At 34.4% G+C, this 27,094-nt stretch overlaps 1 protein-coding gene across 2 annotated transcripts in view; it reads right to left on the bottom strand.

Annotated features, from left to right (window-relative positions):
• MYCT1 (MYC target 1) overlaps nt 1-12,714 on the bottom strand; it is a 37,205-nt gene extending 24,491 nt beyond the window's left edge. For both annotated transcript variants that reach the window (XM_044671724.1, XM_044671723.1), the window contains exon 1: nt 12,595-12,714. In XM_044671724.1, the coding sequence (XP_044527659.1) occupies nt 12,595-12,655 (61 nt within the window). In that variant the 5' untranslated portion in view covers nt 12,656-12,714. The remainder of the gene's footprint in view (nt 1-12,594) is intronic.
• Nucleotides 12,715-27,094: the final 14,380 nt, after the last annotated feature.

Raw genomic sequence — 27,094 nt, 5'->3', positions numbered from 1 at the left:
AAAACCTTACTAAGAAGAATGAGCAGTGATTATGAGAAATATTGTCTTATGTAACTCAGGAAAATTGTGGAAAGTAAAACTAGTTTTAAAAGTTTAAAGAAATGTTGTCAATTAAGTAAAATCATACCTAGGGCATTCAAGGATAAAAATTATAGGAGGATTACAAACAAACAAAATGAAAAATATTTATAAAACCATCTCATCATATTGTTTTCTCTCTCACAAATGGGGAAACCACTACACTTGGTGTTTATGGGAGAAGTAGAAATGACATTCAAGATAACAAAGACTAGTTTTAAAAAAGCTCGTTTTCAACTTAGAAATCAGCAAACACTACAAAGAAGGGACTAATATAAGCTTATGTGCAGGGGTGTACTGCTAAACATTTAGCAACTAGCTATCAAAAAGCTTGAAACCAAACTAAGACTTTTGGAATTCCCAGAACAGGTAAATCTCTTCCTTAAATATTTGTCCCTCACTTGCTTTAGAATTGTATTACCTCTAATGTGTGTATATATACACATATATTGAGAGTCCTCAGTTTTCTTGTAAGATAAGAGGTTGGGGTAGATGATTTCCAAGATTTCTTCCAACATGAACTTATTTGTTATTTTTCATGCATGAGGTCATCATGACAGGAGATTAAAAATATTTCCTCTAATAACATAAAAATAATGCTTTAATGCATATTCTATACTAATGACCTAAGCTTTAATATATTTACATATACATATATGTATATATATAAATTTTAAAAATCATTTTAGTAAATTTGCCTTCAGTACCCTGCCTATGGTGCTAATTTTTCTTTCAGAAAAGCAGCATAGTGTAGTAATAAGAGTACTGATTTGAGAATCCAAAGATTTTGGATTTAATCTCTTATCCATTAATGGCTAACTTGGTGTAACTTGATGATATAACATGTAAAATGAGGAGAATAATAATAATAACTTTTAGATAGCATTTTATTTTTGTTAAACCCTTACCTTCTGTTATAGAATCTATATTGCTTCTAAGGCAGAAGAGCAATAAGGGCTAAGGCATTGGGGTTAAGTGAGTTGCCCAGGGGCACACAGCTAGGAAATGTCTGAGACCAGATTTGAACCCAGGATATCCCAAATCAAGGCATGGTGCTCAATCCACTATTCTACCTAGTTGTCCTTATATAGCACTTTCAAGTTTTCAGTGTGCTATATTTTGAAGAATGCCTAAACAAATTTGGTATAGAAATGTAGTAGATATGTAATAAGAAAAAATGGGAAAAAAGTATGCCAAGAAGGAAAGATATGTAAGTGGCCACAATAAAGTCAGTAAAGCCAAGCATTATGTGTAAGCAGCATTGCTGTAAAGATCAGATAGGCTATTGTACACCAAAATGCCTTGATAAATGTGTGCAAGAAAAACTCTGCTCTTGGCAATTTAGGCACAAGTTTTCCAGAGGCAAATTCAATAATTAAATAACTCTAAGCATCTCTGCAAAAAGAGATAAATCAGAAAAGGACAGAAATCCATCTTGCCTTTGGAAATCTCTCTGACTTTCCACTAAAAATAACAAGAAAAAGCAAATTTCATAATTAAGATCAAACCAGAGGTCAGAGTCAAAGAAGACATAAGACAACAGTTTTAATTTTTCCTACACAAGAATAGTTAACTATTGGGGAAACCTGAAGAATCATTCTCTTAAAACCATTCAAAACCTCTTAAACTCAAATCTCTTTAAAGATTCCTCTTTAAGACTCATCAAATGTAACCCAAGAAATATGTCTGTTAATAGAATTAATGAAAATCCTTCTTCTTTCTCTTATTCAGACCATGACCTTAATGAAATTCAGGGAGGATTCCTTCCTGAGTTGGTCAAGCTACACCCTTTTGAAAATGAGGCATTGTTTTAGAATTGTTAAACAAAGATTAAAAAGTTTTCTCCTTCAGATTAATAGCAACCATGTGTATATGTGGGTGTCTTTAAAATGTGTAAAGTGCTTAACATAGGTTATGTCATTTTTTCCTAAAAATTCTATTCTATGAATTATGTGTTATTACTATCCAAATTTTTAAAATGAGGAAACTGAGGCAGAGAGAATAATTTATTTACCCAGGGTTACATAGCTAGTAAGTTTTTGAGTCCATACTTGAATTCAGTCCTACCTAAATCTAAGTCTAACACCCTCTCACTTGCACCACCTAGGCTAGCTGCCTTGATTAAATCAAGGACTTTAATGTTCTGCATCACATTGTTTTGGAATATGTAGCATAAGGAGTGGGGTAAATAATATTAGCATGTACTTCTTATATCTAGTCTATTTTAGAAATAATCAGTTTCTCACTATAACAGAACATATAATTGCAGGTTATTTTAAGCCCTTGCCTCCCTTCTTAGAATCAATACTATGTATTGGTTCCAAGGCAGAAGAATAGTAAGGGCTAGGTAATGGGAGTTAAGTGACTTGCCCAAGATCACACAGCTAGGAAGTATCTTAGGTCAGATTTGAACCCAAGACCACTTATTTCTAGGCCTGATTCTATAGCTACTGAACCACTTCACTGTTTCCAGTTGCAGAATTTTTTTAACTGTAAAATTTTCTAGTCCAAGCTTACCCTTTTATACAATTATTTCAATAATTCAAGGATCTGAAATCCAAGCGGGATTTTAGTGAAGGCATTGTCCCTGTGTCAGAATAAATTTGGAACAATGGCTAATGCCTACTCTAGGGATGAACCATTACTAAATATAGTAAATTTAGAGTTCAATTTGCACTATGATCAAGGTAACATTTCTTTGGTCTCTAATCCACCCTCTGCATGATTGTCAAATTCATATTCCCAAAACACAGATCTATGATCATCACTCCTTTTCTAAAAAATCTTCATTGTCTCCTTATTACTTCTTTTTTTAAAATTTTTATTTTGAATATTTTCCCCTAGTTACATATTTCATGTTCTTTCCCTCTCCCCCAAGCTCCCCTAACCTCCCTTAGCCAACGCATAATTCCACTCTCCCTATTACTTCTAATGATAAAATTCAAATTCCAAGTTTAGCATCTAGAGCAATTCACAATTTAGGTTCCATCTACTTTTCCAGGTTTATTTCATTTTAGTCTCCTTGACATTTTCTGAATTTTAGGCATATTTTCCTTAGACAACTTTACTGTGGCACAAAAGAAAGATGATTCACTGACTAAGAAGAGAGAAAATCTGAGTTCACATCCCATCTCTGGCATGATAGGACTTTAGGAAAATCACCCCCTCCCGAAGCCTCAGTTTCCTCAACTTCAAAATGAGATCTTTGGACTAGAAGACCTCTAATGTCCCAGTAATTAAGTTGCATTTTATCTACATACTTGTACCCTTCTGTAGAGGTTTCTTAAAATATTAATTGCAGACCTGGGCTTTAATCCTAACTGTGGCTGTGGATAATTTATTTCACTGCTTTGTTCCTCAGTATCCTCATCTATTAAATGAGGAGGTAGGAGTGCATGATCTTTAAGCCCTTTATTTCTCATGTCATCCTTCCCAAAAAGAAATGAGTTTTTCTTTTTGTTTTTGTTTGCCATATATCTCCCACAGTGCTTTGTACATAGCAATCATTTTGTAAATGTTTGTTGGATTAAATGATAATGTAAAATATTTGTAACCAACTTCTCTCCTTCAGAGGGCTTCCACTGTCACTGACAAGGAACCAAGTTATCCTGAATTGGAACATAATGACATACACGGGGTCACAATACTTCACCTTAGAGTACAACAGACAAATGCTTGCCCCAGCACACGCACATGCACACACACATATACACAGGCATGCACACACATGCACAAAACTAAGCACAGAACCAGGTTGATTTCTCATTAATTAGCTAAAGTCAACTAAGAACATATCGCCAAGATGGGAAAACCTTCTGGATTTCTAGAGAGGAGGAAGTGGGGGACTGGGGATGGAATTGCATGACTGAGTGTGTCTAACACTGAGTTTATTTTGAGCACCCATTGTTAAAGTCAGAATTGGGGACAAAGTAAGAGTCTGTGACAACATTACCAACCCTCCCTCACCCCCCCCCATCACATTCTAATCTGTCCATTTTCCTGAGGAGGAACAAAGATAGAATAGGAGCTCCCTGTTGACTGGCACTGGATTTTCCCAATGTGTCTGAGCAGAGACCAGAGATTCTACCTAAGTTGAAGATAAGCTTCAGGTCAGCTTCACAGATGAGAAATAGAAACATGACTATGAATAGGGATTTGCCCCAAACTCAGTCCTCACTCAATATCAGAGAATCCACACCCAGGAGAAAATATTATTGTGATCACGATAGGAAAGTTTTCACTGTGTGCTCCACCCTGATGGACCTTCAAAGAATCCATCCTGGGAAAAAGGCTACGAAGTAAGAGTGATGAGTGTGGGAAAGCCTTCAGTGTGAGTGAACATCTGATCAAATCTAACCAATCCATAGAGAAAAACCCAATGAATGAAAGCAGTGTGGGTTTGTCTTCACTGTGTGCTCCACCTTTATTGTAAATCATAGAACCTATGGTGGAGAAAGGAATCCTGTCATCGTGGGAAAATATACTGGAAAATCTTTGGCATAAGGACATATCCAATTGTACACCAGAAATCTACAATGTAGATAAACATAATGAACATCACCAGGGTGGCAAAATTTTAGTGTGAATTCAGAATATATATATAAACTGGAGAGGAATCTTGATAGCCATGAAAACTTATGAAAGTTGCATTTATATAACATTTTCAGGCTTAAAAGTGTTTTACATATATTCTCATTAAATCTTATTTAACCGTAATCAGGGGGGATAGGTGGCAGAATAGATGGAATGGTGAGCCTGGAGTCAGGAAGACTCATCTTTCTGAATTAAAATTTGGCCTTAGGAAAAAAAAAATTTGGCCTTAGACATTCATAAGCTGTGTCACCTTGGACAAGTCAATTAACCCTGTTTTCCTTGTTTTCTTCATCTATAAAATGAGCTGGAGAAGAAAATGGCAAATCAATCTAATAATTTTTCCAAGAAAAACCCCAAATGATGTCATGGAGAATCAGACATGACTGAAACAACTGAATGACAATGTTATTAACCAATGAGCATGAGAAAAACCTTCAGTGAGAACTAAAGCCTTGCTAATATTGGTAAATCCTCAAAAGAGAAAAATCTCATCAGTGAGACATATAAGTAGTTTTGGTCTTTTTTTTAACATCAAGTAATTATTGAGGAAAAGCTAATCAATATAACAGAGCCTATCTATTAATAGATTTTATAAAATTTTTAATTTTAATTTTAGAATATTTTAGAATATTTTATGTTTCTTTTATTTTAATTTTATTTATATATTTATATTATTATATTTTTTAATTTTTTAATTTAATTTTTAAAACATTGAAGAAGTGGAATTGGAAAACAATGACAAAAAGATAATTTCAAGTAAAATTAAGATTCTGTCAAAGACTTTTATGCTCTTCATTTTCCATTGTAATTGGAATTATTTTCATTAATGGAAGGCAACAATTGTGTAGTACAGTGATGGTGAACCTTTTAGAGACCCTGTGCCGTGCCTGTGCCCTGCTTTCCCACTGAGTACAGCACTTCATCCACCTGCATTAGAAGGGGTGGGGGCCAGGCTCCCCACATGCTCAAGCCTGGGGAAGCTACCTCCTGCAGCCATGGGGACCCGTCCCTGCACCCAGCCACCCCAGGGTGGCTGGTCCAGCAAGGAGGCTACTACTGGGCTTTGATGGTCCAGGAAGGTGTGGCAAGGCTAGAGGGTAGGTGGATTCTGAGACCCAGCACCCTCCACTCTGCATTTGGGGGCAGGGTCAGCTCCCAGCTGGCTTCTGCCGGGAAGCCGCCTCTTGCAACCTCAGGACCTACCCCTGCCTCCAGCCCTGCCTATCTATTGGGCCATGACCCACATGAAAGCAGGAGTAGGGGGCAGAGAAAACACTGTTAGCCTTTGGGGGGCAGGGTCACCCTAGAATGCTGGCTGTCAGGAAGGAAGGGAGAAAGTGGAGATTTTTTAGGGGGTGGGGCTAACCCCGGTGATGGGAGAGGAGACCCCTCTTTCCCAGCCCCCCTGCACCCCTTAGTCCCAAAGAGAGGGAGAAAGGGAGGGGAATGGTCTGAGTGCTCTGTTCAGAAGAGGGGCAGGAAGGTGCGGATAGGCATGGTGGAGAGGGTGAAGAGAGCAGCTCTGCAGGGGCAGCCCCAGTGCCCGCAGAGAGGTCTCTGTGGGCCATCCTTGGTCTGTGTTCCATAGGTTTGCCATCATGGATATAGTGTTTAGACAGAAAATCTGGTCATTTAAAGTTTATTGCAGAGGAGGGCACCTCTTCAAAAAGTCCTGCAGCACTTTGTCTCCTTTACTATTGTTCCCATCCATCTCTCACCTTATAGCATAGTTATCTATGTAACTATTCCCATTCACAGAAGAATTTGAGGTCTTGGAAGCTGTTGTGTTTTTGCTTTTTAAAAATTTGTATATTTAAAGATGTACATCCCTTGCCCAGTAGCATCTCAACTCAATAAAGCTATTTACTTATTTTATCACCAGATCCTAGCCCAATTCCTTAAGCATAACAAATATTTAATAAATGTTTTTTTAATATAATGGTGTTCGTTTCTGGGCAACACATTTAAAAAAAAAGCTTTGGCAGACTAGAAGCAATCCAGATATGCCAGAATGAAGAAGGCACTCAAGACCAAGCCATGTAAAGTTATTACTACCAGCTTCGCTGTTCCCTCACCCATAGAAGCCACTCTGAGCACTGATGTACCCAACTCTGTATTGGGAAATTCCTGGGAACAGGAACATTTCTGTATAGCCATTATTTAATTAGTCAGTTATATTCAGGCAATAAACTAAAGGTTCTACTGAGCATAATCAGTTTAGTAAAATTCATCTAATCCATATATAATTGTTTGGCAAGAATTCCTAATCACAATGTCCGTGTGGCTGAAGTGGGGGAAGATGACAGTTCTGACCACTCTTTTCTTTACTGCCCATAAGGTCCCCCTCCTGCTCCTTCCCTGCGAATCTTCCCAATAATAGTCCAATATAAGGGCAGAGATCTGGCCTTTCAATCAGGGTAGGCGCCTTACTGTATGGCCGTACTGTGCCACTCCTTGTGCTCCACGTGGGGCTGAAGTTCTGGGAAGCAGCAGGCTTGCATGCCTCTGAGAAATGAACTGTGATCCTTTGAATGCATACATTCTTTTTAGGGTAGATCCTCTCACAAACTTTCCTCATGAAACAATAATACAAAGACTGGGAGGAATTCACCTATTGTAGCTAGGTAGTAGAGAGAAAAGAGTGCCAGGTCTGCAGCCAAGAAGACCTGAGTTAAAATCTGACCTCAGACATTTGCTAGCTGTGTGACTCTGGACAAGTCATTTAATTGTCTTAGTTTCATTAATTGTCTCAGTTTCTTAATCTGTAAGATAAGCTGGAGAGGGAAATGGCAAACCTCTCCAAGAACCAATCACATTGGTTTTTGTGTTTTGTTTTTTTTAAATGCCAGATTGAGAAATTCAGTGGAGCAAAGGTTGCTAAATTATATTAAAAAGTCTGAAACAGAGCCCATCATACAAACATACAAATACCCTGTATTTGCCAAGAAAAACCTAAATAGTCACAAAGAATGAGACACAACTGAAATGATTGAACAACTCAAATTTAACCTGCAGAAGAGAAGTCTTAAAGGGAAATAATAGCTATCTTTAAGTATTTGAAGAGTCTGTATGTGGAAGAGGGATTAGTTAGTGTTCTACTTTTCCTCAATTGCCAAAAAAGTCAGAGTGGTGAGCATCTTTGGATAGCCTGATGGGAAACTGGAAATATTGCCTTCCTCTTTTTTTTTTTAAACCCTTACCTTCTGTCTTAGAATGTATTGGTTCCAAGGCAGAGGAGTGGTAAGGGCTAGACAATGGGGGTTAAGTGATTTGGCCAGAGTCACATAGATAGGAAGGGTCCAAATACAGATTTGAACCCAGGACCTCCCATCTCTAGGCCTGGCTCTCAATCCACTGAGCCATCTAGCTTTCTGGTTTTTGAAGGAGTATTATCCTGTGACCTTCTAAGAGCTGACACTTGCGTGTCTAGGAGGTCAATGAAAGACTTCTGGTCCTTCCTCTGACACATACTGACTGCATCCTGAATAAGATATTTAAACTCTTAGTGAGTTAGTCAATTCCTGTAGGCTCTAAGTTAAAGAAAAGTTGCAGATTAGCACTGGTCATTTCATTACTGCCATTTCCTATATCAATATTATTTCATATCTAATAAAAAATAAATAGAATCAAGTAAATTATCATGAGCCAACTCTCAATAGTGTTCTTTTTTGTCCTCATTTTGTTTTTTATATTATAAACAGAAAATGCATTGAATACATTTCATAAATACATGTATGATATTTCCCCAACCTCATTTCTATAATACCAAATAGGACTTCCCACTAAGAAAGAGAGATAAGTTGTGGCTAGACAGTCCTACGTAGAGAGAGGACAGAAGCATTATCAGCCAAAGAGACTATGAGATCAATTACCAGGGATATAATAATTTCTTAGTAGATGAGAAAAAAATCTGATTAAAAGTACAAATCAATTCCAGTGACTCTAAGATATTTAAACCAATGTTCATTTCAGTGGAACCTGGTTCATATTCTGAAATATAATGTGTTCTTCCTTTTTAAAAAAATCTATTTGGGGGGCATCTCAGTAGCACAGTGGATAGAATGCCAGACCTCAGTCAAGAAGACCTGGATTCAAATCTGTCTTCAGAAATTTCCTAATTGTATGATGCTTAGTAAGTCACTTATCCAATTTGCCTAGACCTTGCTCTTCTGTCTTAAGTTGTTATTAAGACAGTAAGTAAGAGTTTAAAATAATCTACTTTTGCTTTTGTTGTTTCATAATAACTGCTATGCTTTGAAGACTCTCCCTTCTCACTTCCATCTATCTGACCTCCTCAGCATCATCCAGATTTGTCTCAAATCCCAACTTCTGCAAATGGACTTTCCAAGTCACCTCCCCACATACATAGAACTTGTGCTATACCAGTGCTAAGACTACCTCCTATTTATGCTTTGAAATTTTTAATAAAATTTATAAAAACATTTAAAAAAATTTTATATATAAGAATATATAAAATAAATTTTTTATAAAATTTTTATGTTTATAAAATTTTTTTATAAACTTTATGAAAGGTAGGTGGTACGGTAGATAGAGTTCTGGGCTTGGAATCATGAAGACCTGAACCCATATTTGACCTCAGACACATAATTATGCGATTCAAGTCCCTTAACCCATTTGCCTCAGTTTCCTCAACTTTAAAATGAGAATAACAGCCTCTACTTTCCAGAATTGTTATCAGGATCAGCTGAGATACTTGAAGTACTTAGTGCAGAATCTGGCACATAACAGGTGCTTAATCAATGTCTGTTTCCTTTTCCCCGTGAGTGTCTATCCTTCATTAAAATGTGAGTTCTGTGAAATCAAGAACCACCTTTTTACCCTTTTTCTGTGTTGTCCCTACATGACATAGTAAGTGCTTAATACATGTTTATTGACTGATGACTGACTTCATCTGATGTGACTTACATAGTCCTTCTTGGATGAAGTAGGCAGTGACTAGCACATCCAATAATACAAATATCTAACATTTATATGGCATTTAAATGTTTGAAAAGGTTTGAAGTAATACATTTTTTGTATTATTTCATTTGATCCATTCAATCTAGGGTTATCTGCTCTAAGAAGCCTTCCCAGATCACCACAGCTAGAAGTATTCTGTGATTTCTCTTTCATATTTTTTTTTGTCTACACTCATGATTTTATTGATACAGGGGACTCTGGATATGGACCCTCTCCCATGACAAATTTAGATCAGCAACTTCTCTACAAGTCACAGTCTTAGCAAGTCTCCTGTAGCTCTGACAGGCAAAACAACTCCCACAGAATTGATGCTTAGTTAGAATGCATCGGAAGCAGACTTGAACAAAGAACTTCTTGCTTCTAAGTCAGCCTTCTTTAGGATGCCACTCATTTATCAATCATGAGACATCATTAATTGTCATTTTTACAAATTGTTTACTTGAAATTTTTCATTTAGAGTGTTTAACTTTTGAATAGATCACAAAATTACTTTTTTTAAAAAAAAACACCTTTTCTTTCTCTTTTAGAATGAATGTTAAGCATCCATTCCAAGGCAAGATGAGAGGGAAGAGCTGGGCAATTGGGGTTCAATGACTTGCTCAGAGTCTCAAGATCACGTAGCTAGAAGTGTCTGAGGCCAAATTTGAACTCCCCATCTCTAAGCCTGACTCTCTTTCCATTGAGCCACAAAGCTGACACTCCCCTCTCAATTACTTCTAAAAATGAACCTGGAAATTTGCCTACGAATTTAATAAATTATGTTTCTTCATAAATGAAAATAGCAAACCATAATATATCACATTCTGAGAACTTCCTTGGGAAAGAGTTATTTAATGGAAGAGACTTCACACTTTAAGTCTGGTCATTGTTCATTAGTATACTTAATGGAATTGGCTAGCATATGCATATTTCTTGATTACATTTGCGAACATAATTTACTTTTTTTGCAACAATTTTATCCAGAACTTTTTTTCTTAGACTATAGATTCATAAGTATAATCAACTATTGGAAGGAAAAACTCCTTTTAACAATGTAGTCCAGCAACTACATGGCAATTATTCTTTGAGAGTTGCCTAAAGACCAGAAAGATTAAGTGATTTATGTAGGATCACATAGGCAATATGGATCAGAGATGTAGAGACGCACCACACCACACGTGTATTATGAATATAATACATTCTTAATATGTATTGTTCCAATGACTCTCCTTTCAAAAACTGAATTTTATTTTGGTTTTTCTTTTATCTTAGAATGCTATTTTTTATTCTGAATTTAACAAACACCAAATAAAATGAGCAATGCCATAGTCAGACAGATGATAAAGAGGATTACATTTATAGCATAGTTTCCTTTTCTCTCCAACTATGCAACAAATTCAACACACTTTTTTCAAAGCCACCCTGATTGTATTTACTACTGATCTTACCATTGTTTTCTGTGCAGTTTTAAAATGCTGTTTTAAATTATTTTAATTTTTATCTTTCATTTTGACAACCAAAATGTTTTTTTCCCATTTCCTCCTACCTCAATGAAATAAAGAAAAACAAGACATTTAATATAAAATATGCTTAATTGAGTAAAAGAAATCCCCAAATCCCTTCCCAAAACTGATCAGGAAAAATATCAGTGACACTAGGCTACTAGGTGGTGATTTCAGGGACAGCATGCCTTCACTCTTTAGGTCAGTTGGCAAATACATAAGAATTCTTTCAGAAGATTTTCATTGAAATTAGAACTGGAAAGAACCTCCAAAATCCTCTAGTGCTAGATGTTCTTAATTTTTCTGTGTATGTATTGACCCAACCTGGTGACTTCTCAAAATATTTTGTAAATGCATAAAATAAAACACACAGAATTACACGGGAAACAATTATATTAAAATAGTTATCAAAATACATAATTAAACCAAATTTCTGGATCCCAGTTTTTAAAAATCCTGATTCTTGTCCAACCCCATCATTTTGTTTCATTGAAACACAATTCCAGAAAGTTCTAGGACTTTAGGATGGGGATTAGACTTGCTTCTTTATTTCTAAAATCATCTATGATCTCAAGCATTTCACAGAAACCATGGCTTTCCTTTTTTCTTTCTCCCTCCATTCTTTTTGCATGTCTTCTTTCCCACTGTCCTATCTCTTTGGAGGTTATTGTAATTCCTCTCCTGGAACAGCTACAGTCATTAACAAACTTGTTTTCTGTCACAGAAAAATCAATTTCACAGACAAATAAATTTGCATCTTTTCAGATTTCAACAGAACACTTTTCTCCTGTTTATTTTCTTTTTCTTTTTCCTTTGATATTTCTTTAACTTTTAATATCCAATGATTTATCCCTAAATCTTGTATTCTTAAGTTACATTTTACATTGGGCTTCATATCTCCATGACACAGATATTTCACCAATATTCATAGATCATAGTTATTGATTACTTAGGCCATGTGTAAATCAATGTACTTAAAATCAAGATTTTATTTTTGCTTTCATGTTGGATATGCAAGTTGGATATGTAAAAACAAAGAAGACAACAGAACCCTGATGAAGAACTATTAATGCCATGAATAAAGCACACAGATTTAACAGATTCATTGCTTAATAAAACCTAAACTTTGTTCCTCTCAAATTATAATGCTTTCCCATTTCAGAATCACCATTTTAAATACTTTCTTTCCATATCCCAATATTAATTTTTGCTTTTGCTTCTTTCCTGAATTCTATTTTTGACTTCTTGCTAAACATTTTATTATTTGGTCCTGGATTCTTTTCCAAATTGATATAAGAAAGTTATATTGTAATTTTTATTTTTATTATATTCAGATATTTAATCTATACTAGCTTTTCTCAGATTCCAGGAATCTAAATGTTCAAGAGATTATGGATAATATAATTATATAGAGCCTTTTCTACATACTTATTTAAATAGTAAACAAAGAAAAAGACCTTACCCCAGAAATTTTCAGGCCATGGACTCTCTAAAATAGTTGCATTTTTAGCCATAATATCCATAAGAAACCGAGGAGAGGGAAGGGGGTAAGGAAAACCAAGAGATCCAAAAGGAGCTCTTTGATTCTATGCTTTGTGGTTCAGCCCAGAAACAAATACCTTGCCACTGACACTCAGATACTTTTGTTTGCATAAAAGGAAATAAGAGTATCATGTTTCCTGCTTTTATACTCAAATTAGCAACTGTTTGTCTTATCTTGGAATGCCACATGGCTCCCCACACAAAAAACCAATTTCCTTCTCGTCATTTCCTCAGCAAAGGAGTACATAGGTTTAGGGTTAAATTACTAAACACACTCCTCTCAGCTATTGTCTAAGCTTGGGTTGAAGAGGGGGCTGTTCATTTTAATTTCTTCCCCTCACTTATTCCACAAAGGAAGATTCTATACAATTAGTTACTAAATTTCAACTGGAATGTGCTTCTAAAGAAAACTATTATATATATATATATATATATATATATATGTGTGTGTGTGTGTGTGTGTGTGTGTGTGTGTGTGTGTGTGTGTGTATCATACCATCATCATCATCACATCTTTCCTCAATAACCCAGGGAAGTAGTTGCTATTATTATTCTTATTTTAATCTCAGGTGTAGTTGCTGTTATTATCCTTATTTTACAAATGAGGAAAAGAAGGCAGACAGAAGTTAAGTAGCTTGCCCATGATAACAAAACTAGTAAGGATCTGAAAAAGGATTTTAATTCCAGTGTTCCAAACTCCAGGTCTATTGCTTTATCCCCTGTATGGCATAACTATCTCTTTCAATGGAAATAGATAATTTGACCCAAAAATGGAAGGGAAGTCATGGGTTTATTATAAATGACAGATTTATATATGTTTTTACATTCATCCACATTTAAGAGATTTACTTACATTCTCTTTCAATTCTTACAACTTATCTCTAGTAAATTGAGGAAGTAAAAATAAAAAGGACTTAATATTTATGTATATTACTCTATTGAGGAATGGAGGTGGAAGGGACAAATATCTGAATTCCTGGTAATGAATTTTCTCAAGCTATGCCAGTCACCACCTCTCTGAAACTAGGGGTAGAAAGTTTCCTGGAGACACTGAGAGGTTACCCAACATGCCCAGATTCACATAGTTAATATGCGTCACAGGCAGAACTTTAACTCAGTTCTTCTTTGTTCTTAGGTCAGTTCATTATCCAGCATTCTGCATTACCCAAATACAAATAATGATATTTTATTTCTTTAAAAATCAGTTTTTTAATTTAAAATTTAAAATATTTTATTTCTCTAAATCTTTTATTTCTTTAAAAAATCAGTTTATCCCACTTACATATAATCTCTTCCTCTTTTTTCCAAACTATTTGTTACAATTTTTGGTGGATTAAAGGGTTTTATTTTTTTAAATATCATCAGCATATTTTATGGAATACCCATTTACTACCAGCCTAGTGAGTCAGGAGTTACTAGCAACTACATTAACTCTTTTAGTTAGTCACTGAGTATATTGAGGTAATAATTATATTCAATTTACTTTATATAATGCTTAAATGTTTGTACACTGAAAAATGTAAATGAATTCATGACATTCATTCCAGAATAAATCTTTGAAGCTGTATTTCTCTTTGTGTTTATCTATCCAAACAATCTGAATTCAGCAATGAAGTATTACTTTAAAAGGATGTTACATGAAAAAATTTGTCTAAATACAACTGATGAATTAAAATGTTATACCAAATGCTAGATGGCACCATAAATAGAATACACTGGACTTTGGTCAGGAAGACCTGAGTGTGAATATCATCACAAATACATACTAGCTGTGTGACCATAGGCAAGTCATGTAATCAGTGTCAGTCTCTTTTTCAATAAAGATAAAGACTTTGCAACATAAAGACATGTAAAGTATTGGCTATTTATATATAAATAGTCATCTATTTGCATAAAATAGAATTATATTTCTGCATATATTTCTGATTAAGACACTCTTAAAACCCTTCAAATTCTTCCAAATTAATTTTAAATATTAAAAAATTAAACATTATGTCATTATAAGACCTTATCAAAATTAACAATACCAAAGGAAAGAAGATCGAACTTGAAATCAGAATACCTGGGTTTCAATGCTGTCCCTACCTCATCCTAGGTATATGACCCTAGATAAGTCACTTTAGTTCTTTTATCTGTGAAATGAAAGTCAGGGGAACCACATGATCTCTAAGGTTCCTCCCAGATTGTGATCCTATAATTTCAATGAAACTTGCTTACATTAATTGGCATAATTTCTAATGACCTAAGAGAAAACATAAATAGCAATATTAACATCGATATCAATACATTTTTCCTCAAACATTCCAACAAAAAAGGAGTGAAATCACTTAGATTTGGGTTTTTAATAAATTCTCTCTTGGACAAAGCAGCAATCTCTCCAACTAAAGTTGTGTTTTAGGCTGGGATTTCCTTTCATTGTTTCATGCTTTAGTCACTTCATATTTTCCCTGTTAGTTTATCGTTTTGCAGATGGCCAAAGCCTCATCAAAACCCTGAAAAGTAAATCTTATGGCAGGAATGTGAAGTAGAATAATTCTATGTACTATTAAGGTAAAATTTACAGTGTCTTTGGGGGTTGGGGAATGGATAACAAGGAGGGGGCTTCTGTGTCTACACCACAAACATCACAGATGTTAACAATTAATAATTATCATTGGCAGAGATCCATCTGTGTGTTTGTGTATATGTGCACTAAGGAAAGCATGTATTTATGTGAATCCTGTGACTTATAAACCTATACAGGAAGATAAGTATTAACATTGCCAAAATGTACAGTTGGCTTTTCCTTTATTTGTCACATTTAGGTCTAGTATCCCCTACTGGTGGCAACATATATTGTTCCATAAGTATAGTCACTGCCATTAAAAGTTTCCAACACTTTGAATAGGAAAACTCCTTTTGGAGAGTGGACAGATTAGAAAAGTTAGAAAGTTTAGAATTCATAGCAAGTCAGAGTTGGAAGGCATTTTAGAAAACATCTTGTTCCACCTTCTCATTTTACAGATGAAGAGATTACAACCTAGAGAGGGGAAGTAATCAGCCCAAAGTGGATCAGAATTCAGGATATCAGCTCACAGATTTAGAATTGGCAGTCACTAGAAGTTATTGAATCTTACAGATAAGAAAATGTACACCCAGGGAAGTTAAGTGATATGTCCAGGGTCTATATAACCAATAAGTATTTCAGGGAGAATTCAAACTCAGTTCTTCTTTTTCAAATCCAACACTATATTCACTATACATTGCTATCTCTAGTATTAACCAGATTGAAACCTCAAGAAAGAAAAGGACCCCTTTGTACTACAAATCCTATTAGTAAAAGTAAAACAAGCTACTCATGAGTGCCCTTCACTAAAAATACTTTTAGTATTAATGTATTGAAAAGTTTCTGAAATATTCTTTTTTTAAAACAATCCCTCACCTTCTGGTTCAGGATAAATGCAGCAAGAGAGCGGTAAGGTCTAAGCAATTGAGATTAATTATTTATTAATTATTATTTCATTTAATTAAAAATCAATGAATTAATTAATTGGCTTGCCCAGCCAAGGTCACACAACAAGATGAATACATTTTAATGGCATAGAAAGGGTAGCTTAGTGGCACAATGGATAGAGCACTGGGTCTGTATTTAGAAAAACCCAAATCCAAATCTGATCTCAAACATTTACTATGTGTTTCTGCTCAAGACACTTACCCCTGCTTGTGTCAGTTTTCTCATCTATTAAATGAACTGGAGAAGGAAATGACAAATCACTCAGTATCTTTGTCAAGCAAACCTCCAAATAGGATCACAGAGCGTTGGAGATACCTGAAATGACTGAACATATTGACAAACAAAGCAGTTAGCCAAGGGACAAATTTGATCTCTACAATTTAACTACTCGTATTCATTTATGGTTCTAAGAGAACTGGCATTGCAATGTATTGCTTAGGCTATCCTTAGGGACCCAAACAAAAAGGAAGCAGACTCCCTGCAATGATGAGAGAGTTTCAGGGGAGAAAGAGGGTGGACTGGTGGACAGACTAACCAGAAAACTGGTATATCCTGCCCAAAGGGGAAAACGTAGGGAAATTGTGCACTGGATCATGAATGTAGAATTGCAAATGACTTTGTAGATGATCTATTCTAACCTCTTTGTTGTATAGGTAAGGAAAATGAGGCTCAGAGAGTTTAATTGACTTTTAAGATGAAATAGCCAGTAAGGAGAAAAATTATGATTTGAATAGAGTTATAATGTCCAGGATTAGAGAGATGACAGACCCACTGTACTCCCTGGCAAGATGATATCTAGAACACTATCTTCACTTTGGGGACCCACAGTTTGATAAGGACACTGATAAGGATTAATAAGCATCCAGATGAGAATTAATATGGGAATTGCCCTCAAGTTCATGCCGCGCGCAAATTGATTGAAAGGACAGGATATGGTTAGTTTTGAGGGACATAAAAATCTGAAGGTCTTTTCAGTTGATGAGCTTGTTTCTGTTTGGCTCCAGACATTAGAAAGAAGAGCAATGAATGGAAAGTTTAAAGAAACAAACTTAGATTGATGTTGGAAATTAAGACAAATATGGATAATAAATAAATTGATAAACAGTCAAAAGATATGGACAGGTAGTTTATGGATGAAGAAATCAAAGCTATATGCATATATGTAAAAATATGCTAAATCATTATCAATTAGAGAAATGCATTCAAAACAAATCTGAGATATCATGTCACATCTTTCATATTGGCTATGATGATAAAAGGACAAATGATAAATGTTGGAAGGGATGTGGAAAAATGGGGACACTAATATACTGTTGGTGGAACTATGAATTGACCTATTACCTAATCATTCCTCTCCCATATTTTATTTTGCAAAGTTGACTTATAAACCCATGTAAGACTTTAGATTTACCCTATTGAATTTCTTCATATTAGATTCAAGTTAGTGCCTTTGGTTCCACAAATTACAACCTGAGGGTTAATTTTGGTTGCTAATTGCTTTTGTATGGCTCCCAAGAACTGCAGGTGGGACGACAAGAATGTACAGAAGCATGTGGCAGACCCAATTTAGCTTTTGGGCCATAGTTTGATTATCCTGTTGTATGTATCAAAATCTGTTTAGATCCTGACTGCTATCCTATTCCTTTCAATTCTGTGTTATCTTCAAATGGGAAGCATATAACTTTCTGTCCCTTCAAAATCCCCTTAATATGGAAAAGTTTAGTACTGAAAAGAGAAAGAAAAATTATGAAAAGAAAAAAATCAGTTGGTAAATTGTAAAATAGCTCTGCTTCCATAGATGTTTATTTTGATGCCTAAAAGGAATAGAAAAGAACTTAGGTTTAATAAAACTGCTAAAATGTGTAAATTACAACACAATTTTCTGGAGAGATTTGAGCAGTTTTTCAAAATAAAATGTACTGAAAAGTAAATATAAAGACATAAATCATTTACTAAGGATAGAAAATGGAGCCTTGCATATATATAAACCATTTTCTCTTTTAAGGGAGCAATAAAGAATTTTCATTTCTTAAAAATGGGAATATAAGAGAACAAAAAATAATTTCAAGAGCAAAAAATTAGAGGCATCTAGGCAACACAGTGGATGGTGTGCCTGACTTGGAGTTGGGAGAGCCAGGGTTAAAATCTGACTTCATATACTTCCTAGCTGTGTGACCCTGGGCAAGCCAATTCTAACTGCTTAGCTTTGCTGCTCTTCTATCTTAGAATTTATACTAAGACAGAAGTTAAGGATTTAAAAAAAGCAAAAATGAGATGGAAACTATGTTTAAGATTTAGCAATTCAGAGAACATTGGCATTCAGCTTTGAGATATAACTGGTTTATGATTTAGTAGGGTGAAACAAAAAAAATCAGTAGTAATCTAAATATTTTAAATTTAAGGTATAGTTTTTTAAAGACTTCTGATTTCATAGGGGAAAATTGGCAAGTGACCTTTTTAAGGGAGATTCATCATTGAGGACCAGGAACTTTTGTTTTAAGGCATTGATAGATATAGGAGACATAGACAGAGGCTTGTGTTGGGAAGCCATTTAAGAACCCGAGTATATTTAAATATTTCCATTTGTTTATGATCTATCTCTGGGGACCTAGACCTGCCAGTGTGAAATCAGGTTGGAGTGAAATAGGCAGCCCAGAGATTGAATAAATCATCATATCTATGTTTGTGATGAACAGGTAATGATCCTATCTGGTTTACTCCATACACACCATATAAGTGATTGGGTGGTTACCCCATTCACTCATTACAGGAGTGTGTATTTCAATTTTTTAAATCTTTTAAAATGTTTTACATTTGTTATTTTTTTTAATTATTTTATTTTATTTTTATTTTTTACTTTTTCATCTCTTTCAATATTCACAGATAAAAAATTATACAAGTCTATAGTACAGTAGAAAGAGCACTAAACTGGGAATCATAAGATCTGAATGTCAATCTTTCTATAATTTATAATATTTGCAAGTGGACAAGTCACTTAATTTTTCTGTGCATCAGTTTCCTCTTCTACAAAATTATGGGGTTGAATGAGGTTGGAATGTATTAGTGTTATATTCCAGGCACATGACCCGGGATGACATTTCTCTCTCACTGTCACCCTGTGAGAGCCACTTCTTAATAGATGAGAAAACCAAGGCTGAGAGATTAAATGATTTGCCTAAGATAGTAAAGCTAGCAAATGTCAGTCAGGTTTTTCTGTCTTCAAACACACCACTCTAATGTAAGTGTATGAACAAAATCATTCCTCTCACAAGTCTTGGATATATTCTCCCACAAGCACCACAAAATCCAGGGGAAGGATGACTTAATTGGAGCATGTGTAGTGCAAGAGTAATTCACAGTTCCCCCATGAATGACAATTCTTTTCTCCCTTCCTGGAGTCTTCATGACATTTGCCTGAGGCATAACTGCCTTGAACTCCAAGGTTTGAAGCCCTTGAAGAGGCTTGAAATTGCCTTTCTTCATTGTCCAGTTTGTTCTCAACTTCTTATACAGTCGTTGTCATTAGCTAGTGTTGTTATAAGCACATTCCTATTATCACGAATAAGATGTCCAAATATTCTGACCTGTCAAGCTTTATAAGATCTTCTTCCCTGGAGATTCCCTGTCAAGGATTTCATTAGAAATGCTCCATCACTGGATGGGTCTACTGTTGGAAACCTGGATTCTGAAATAGCTTTCTATTTTATCTAGAACCCACTAGGTGAGACCAAAAAATCATCATTTAATATTTTCTATCTGTATATAGATCTCTTTCATAATTGTACATCAAAATCATAGAATATATAATATATTTATATTATGCATATCATATTTATATTTAATACATGGTTACATATAAATATAAAATACATAAAATTAATATATATTATAATAATATATAATACATAAAATATATAATATCAAATATTAAAAAATGAGCCAGAGATTTTGGGGAAAAAATCAGTATTTCCATGGTATAGCAACTGGCCTATGCTGAATGCATATTGTCCTTGCTTCCTCTGTGAAGTCTTCACAGATTACTTTTAAATTCCCCCTAGAAGGCCACTGTTAAAGTGCATATATTACAAGGGAGGAGGGGAAGAGATGGTGGTTAACACTAACAGATTTACCTAGTAGCTAGTCACTACTTTTGAAGTAACAGAGAGGAGAGCTTTGGAGAGAAGATGATTCTTTAGTCTTTAGTGCCTGAAGGCCTGCTGGATTGACATTGCAGATTGGAAAAATATGCTACTTTGGCCATTTTAAAGCCTCTTTTCCAACTCTGAATAATACATGCTTGAAATGTATCGGTGATATTCCTGATGGGAATGATTTTGCATAAAAATAAATTGGAAAAAATTAAGGTTGTTAAAATTAGTTTGCTATTCATCTGAGCAAGATGTTTACTTCTAAAATATCTCGATAGTAATGTCTTTCTTCAAAAGATAAGCAATAGATAAATCATTTATCTGAAGACATTATTTTCACACAAATTGAATTTTGTTTTGGGCTTTACCTTAAAAAAAAAAGCACTTTATAGTGAAAAAGTAAGAACAGAGCATAGTTGGAGTCAGAGATACAATTGTAGGAAATAGCTTTCAGTGAGCCTTAAACAAATCATTTTCATGATCAGCACATTCACATCACATTTCACACAATGGGCTATTTCTTCAAGGTTGAAAATTATGTTTTTGTTTTACCTTGAAAGAAATGGTTTGAGTTCTTAGCAAAAAGAAAATCTGTATTTTCCCCTTGAAATCATTCAACTTCATAAGTATTTATAATTTATAACTTGTATATAATAATTATGAAATCATTTGACTTCATAAGTATTTATAAATTTATAATTTAGGAAGAGGGAGCATTATATAATATAAATAACTAATGTAAAAGTAGAGGACCTGACTTTGAATCCAAATCTCTACCACTTGCTTACCTATGTGACCTTGGTCAAGTTATTTAACCTCTCTGGGCTTCTGTTTCTTCATCTGTCACATCTGTCAAATCATGACCATGATTGGATTAGGTAACCTGTTACATCTAAGATAAGTATCCTAATTAATAGAAACAAAATTCCCCCCAAAGTGCAAACTATTTCTTTAAGTGGTAAAATATGAATATTTCTAGTACACAATCCATGCTGTAGTGTCAAGGAAAGTGCTACTCATCCTTGTGTTATCTTGCCCTTTATTATCAATTTTAGTAAAGTAAAATTCATTCTTGTAGCCAGATTTAAGCTCTTTTCAGGCATTAGAACGAATCATTATAATACATTTCTTTAAACAACATCATTTTCTTTTGCTTTTCTAGTCAACATTCTTCTTTTCCCTATTTTCAGAGGAGCAATAAGATTTAAAGATATCACCACTAATGTCTACCAATTGATTACTAACACCTTTTACCAATCCTTATATGGCACGCTTGCCAGGACTTTCATTTGGTTCTCTTCTCTGACACAAGTCAGTTGTTCTACGACTAAATTGGTACCTAGAACTGAACACAGAAAAATCCAGATATGATCTGATCAGAGCAGACTCTAATGAGATTATCAGTTCCTATGTTATGGACACTATGTTTTTCTGAATAAAACCTAGGAAATCACATGTGTTGGTTGTCATGCCTTACTTTGTACTCATAACAAGCTTGCAGACCACTAAACCCTCAGAGCTTTTTTTTTTTTTTTTTTAACAAAAAAGAAAAACTAGCACCCCTGGTATCAGCTGGGTGACATGGACAGGTCTCTTAGGTTTTGAGCCTCAGTTCATTCATCTGGAAGTTACCAAGAGTATTTACCTTACATGGGACAGAGAGGTGGCACAGTGAAAAGAGAGCTGGTCCTGGAATCAAAAAGACCCATTTTTCTGAGTTCAAGTCTGGCCTCAGACATTTACTAGTTGTATGAAATGGCCAAAGTCTTTGAACACTATTTACCTCAGTTTCTTCACCTGTAAAATTAGCTGTAGAAGGACAGAGCAAATCAGTCCAATTTCTTTGCCAAGAAAACCCCAAATAGGGTCACAATTGAACACAACTGAAAAATGACTAAACAACAACTTGCCTTACACATTTGTGAACAGGTTCAAACTGAATAACTTGTGTAAAGAAATATGCAAAACTTAAAATGCTCTATAATTGATAGATATTTTTAATCATGTTTCCTCATTCTTTTCCTTGTTATAGTCAGAGATGTTCAGATAAGAACAGTCCTGGGAGAAGTCCCTATTCTGCTATTGCTCTTTTATGTTCAATGTTCAGACAATTATTGCAAAGGTTTATTAAATGATTGGTTTTTGTAATTGAATTAAAGTGTTGGGATATAGACTCATCTGTAATCTCACTGAAAATGTTTTTGGGTCAACTTTAATAACACAAAAGACAATGAGGATATTATATATTTCATTCTGTTCCAACATAATTTTCAGTGCTTTTTTTTTAATTTAAAGATGAAAAGCAATTTCTTGCTAAAGGAGCTGTTTTTAAGATTCATTAAAAATTTTTTCCCCAACTAATTTCCTTTTTCTTGGTGTACACCCTAGGAGAACAATTGCTGTAGAAGTTTTAGTAATAGGGATGACCTTGAAAGTTGTAGAATTGTATTCATTGAGAGTGATCACCAATTTTTAAAAAATTAACCCTAAAAGCACTAATTAATGCAAGAATTATTTTTAAATTTTAAAATAACTGTACTTTAATAATTTTATCTGAAAACATTTGTATTTAATATTTAAATATTTTATGTAAATTTAATTTCTTTAAATATTAAAATATTTATAGAACTATAATTGTAATTTCATAATTTCTATCTCTAGGATGAATTTTAAATATGAATAACAAGCAGATATTAAAGTTTTATTTCAAAATAAAAGATTTCATCTTACTCTCTCTAGAATATATAAGTTCACTGCAACCATTAAAACAGTCTGGGCTATTTAGGAATTCATAAACTAACGTCCTATTCACTCATATTCAGGCACAATGAATGTTTACCTCTAAATCTAAAAGTCACAGTGTCAAAAGTTTTCTACTCTTCAGTTTAGTTTCTCTTCCATCAAATGTAGCCTGACCCTATATATATTGTCTACCATTTGCTTCAATTAATTTGAGGCAGATCTTGCTAAAAATGATTATCAATCTATCAACAAACATTTATTAAGCACTTAATATAGGCAACCAGTAGGCAGCAAGGCAGTTCAATGAATAGAGTTTCAGGTCTGGAGTCAGGAACACTTATCTTCCTGAGTTTAAATCTGGTCTCAGACACTTACTTACTAGCTATGTGTTCCTAACCAAGTCACTTAGCCTTCTTTGACTCATTTTCCTCATCTGTAAAATTAGTTGAAGAAAGAAAGAACTAACCACTCCACTATCTTTGCCAAGGAAATCCTCAATAAGTTCACAAAGAATGGGACACAACTGAAAAAGACTGAAAACCAATTAATTAATTAATGCCCATGTATTATCTAAGGGAAGTGCTCTATTTCTTGGTGATAAATCATTTTGTAAAGAGGAGACTCATTTTTCAGGCTTAATAATCATCTTACTTGAGCTTTCCTTTAATAAATGTTAAACTCTCTCTTAAATAGAAAACAATTATTCTATGGATATCTTTGGAACAGACCAGTGTGGAACAGACTTTTAACTTGGCATTATTAGTTTTCATTTTCTTTTTGCAGCTCTGAAAATATTTATAGGAGCAAAGAGGTCACTGTTCTCAAAATTTTCCTTTTATGACTTTGGTTCACTACACACTGAAAGCGAGAGGATATTAGTGTGGAGGTGATATCTGAAGGTGAGGAAAGAATAACATCAAGTTTATTACACTTTTAAAAGCTAAACATATAAACACTGATGCATGTAGAGAGTAAGGACTGATGTAAGGTAATAGATAAAATAAAGTGCTAATTAAAAGGTGTTGAAGGAAAACCCTTTATATTTCACATTAAAGCTCATTAAGGCAATTGAAACCAAAAGTGGTAAAATTTTAGCATGAGGATCTTTAAATGGAGTTGAAAGTAAACTAAGGTAGGGAGGATTTGCTAAAATGACATAATATAATTACAAAACAGCATGTGAAGAAAGAAAACACTTCTAACAATAATTATAATAATGGTTATCATAAAGAATTCATGAAATTTCATTTCAACTACAGACAAAGGAGGCAAGAAAGTAGCTCAGTGATTAAAAACATAGGGCCTGGAGTCAGGAATTCCAAAGTTCAAATCCAGTCTCAGATACTTCCTAGCTATATGACCTTGGGTAAGTCACTTAACTTTTTATTTGCCTAGGAGGTAATTTGCAGGGCCTAGAATCAGGAAGATCTGAGTTCAAATCTGGCCTCAGACACTTCCTAGGTATATGGTCCTGGGCAAGTCATTTAACCTCTGACTGCCTGACAAAAAGATCCACTGGGAAAGTAAATGATGAACTACTTCAGTATCCTTGCCAAGAAAATATTGCTAAGGTCCATGGGGTTTCAAAGGTTTGGACACAACTGAATATCTGAATGACAAAATTAATTATTAATGTAAGGAAAATTTAGAAACAATCAAAAGTGGAGAGAGTAGTACCATATTAGGTAAAAAAAGATGTACAGACCACTTCATTCTAGAGAAATTGAAAGATATATAGGCATTGGATTTGGAAAAGCACATAACACTAAGGGTTAGTATAATTTTAAAAAAAATACATGGCTTTGGTATGCCATTGACAATTGTTGCCCACTACTTTCTCCTCCTATTTCAGTGGAAAAGATGGTCCTCCTCCTCATCAAAGCATACCTTTTTTATTTCTATTTTTTAAGTTTATTTACTTATTTAGAATATTTTTCCATGGTCACATGATTCCTGTTCTTACCTTCCCCTCCTTCAACCCCTCTCCTGTAGCCAAAGAGCAATTCCACTGGATTTTACATGTATCATTGATCAAGACCTATTTCCATATTATTAATATTTGCACTAGAGTGATCATTTAGAGTCTACATCCCTAATAACATCCCCATCAAACCATATGATCAAACAGTTGTTTTTCCTTCTGTGTTTCTACTCCCACAGTTCTTCCTCTGGATGTGGCTAGTTTTCTTTCTCATAAGTCCCTCAGAATTATCCTGGATCATTGCATTGCTACCAGTAGGGATATCCATTACATTCAATTGTGCCACAGTGTATCCATCTCTGTGTATAAGTTCTCCTAGTTGTGCTTCTTTCACTCTGCATCAATTACTGGAGGTCATTCTAGTTCACATGGAATTCCACCAGTTTATTATTCCTTTGAGCACAATAGTATTCCATCACCAACATATACCACAATTTGTTCAGCCATTCCCTAATTGAAAGACATCCTGTCATTTTCCAATTTTTTGCTACCACAAAGAGCACAACTATAAATATTTTTGTACACATATTTTTTCTCTATTATCTCTTTGGGATATAAACCCAGAAGTGGTATGGCTGGGTGAAAGTTCAGGCAGTCTTTTCTGAGCATAGTTCCAAATTGCCTTCCAGAATGCTTGGATCAATTCACAACTCCACCAGCAATGCATTTGTGTCCCAATTTTGCCACATCCCCTCCAACATTTATTACTTTCCTTTGCTGTCATATTAGTCAATCTTCTAGGTGTGAGGTCGTACATCAGAGTTATTTTGGTTTATATTTCTCTAATTATAAGAGATTAAGAACACTTTTTCATGAGTTTATTGATAGTTTTGATTTCTTTATCTAAAAACCATCTATTCATGTCCCTTGCCCATTTATCAATTGGAGGATGGCTTGATTGTTTGTACAATTGATTTAGTTCCTTATAAATTTGAGTCATTAGACCTTTGTCAGAGATTTTTGTTATAAAGATTTTTCCCAATTTGTTGCTTCCCTTCTAATTTTGGTTGCATTAGTTTTGTTTGTACAAAACTTTTTGATTTAGTACAATCAAAATTATTCATTTTACATTTTATAATATTCTCTATCTCTTTCTTGGTCTTAAAATCTTTCTTTTCTCATAGATCTGACAGGCATACTATTCTATGTTTACCTAATTTTTTATAGTTTTCTTCTTTATATTTTAATCATTCACCCATTCTGAATTTATCTTAGTGTAGGATATGAGACGTTGATCTACAACTAATCTCTCCCATACTGTTTTCCAATTTTCCCAGCAGTTTTTGTCAAATAGTGGGTTTTTGTCCCAAAAGCTGGGTTCTTTGGGTTTATCATAAATTGTCTTGCTGAGGTCACTTACCCCTAGTCTATTCCACTGATCCTCCCTTCTGTCTCTTAGCTAGTACCATATTGTTTTGATTTATAGTACACTACTTTATAGTGCAGTTTAAGATCTGATACTGCTAGGCCCCCATCCTTCACATTTTTTCATCAGTTTCCTTGAGATTGTTCATCTTTTGTTCTTCCAATTGAACTTTATTATAATTTTTTCTAATTCAGTAAAAAGTTTTTTGGTAGTTTGATAGGTATGGCACTAAATAAATAAATTAATTTGGGTATACTTGGCATTTTTATTATACTAGTTCATCCTACCCATGAGCAATTAATGTTTTTCCAATTATTTAGATCTAGCTTTAATTGTGTGGAAAGTGTTTTGTAGTGATGTACAAGTAGTTTTTGTGTTTGTCTTGGTAAGCAAATTCTTAAATATTTTATATTGTCTAGGGTAGTGATTCCCAAAGTGGGCGAGACTGCTCTGGTGGGTGCTGCAGCCATCCAGGGGGGGTGGTGATGGCCACAGGTGCATTTATCTTTCCTATTAATTGCTATTAAAATTTAAAAAAATAATTTCCAGGGGGCTAAGTAATATTTTTTCTGGAAAGGGGGTAGTAGGCCAAAAAAGTTTGGGAACCACTAGTCAAAATAAACTCATATAAATGCTGATGATTTATATGAGTTTATTTTGTACCCTGCAACTTTACTAAAGTTGTTAATT

The sequence above is a fragment of the Gracilinanus agilis genome, chromosome 4 (assembly GCF_016433145.1).
Source record: "Gracilinanus agilis isolate LMUSP501 chromosome 4, AgileGrace, whole genome shotgun sequence".
NCBI lineage: Eukaryota > Metazoa > Chordata > Mammalia > Didelphimorphia > Didelphidae > Gracilinanus > Gracilinanus agilis.
This window is presented reverse-complemented; position numbering and strand designations above follow the sequence as displayed.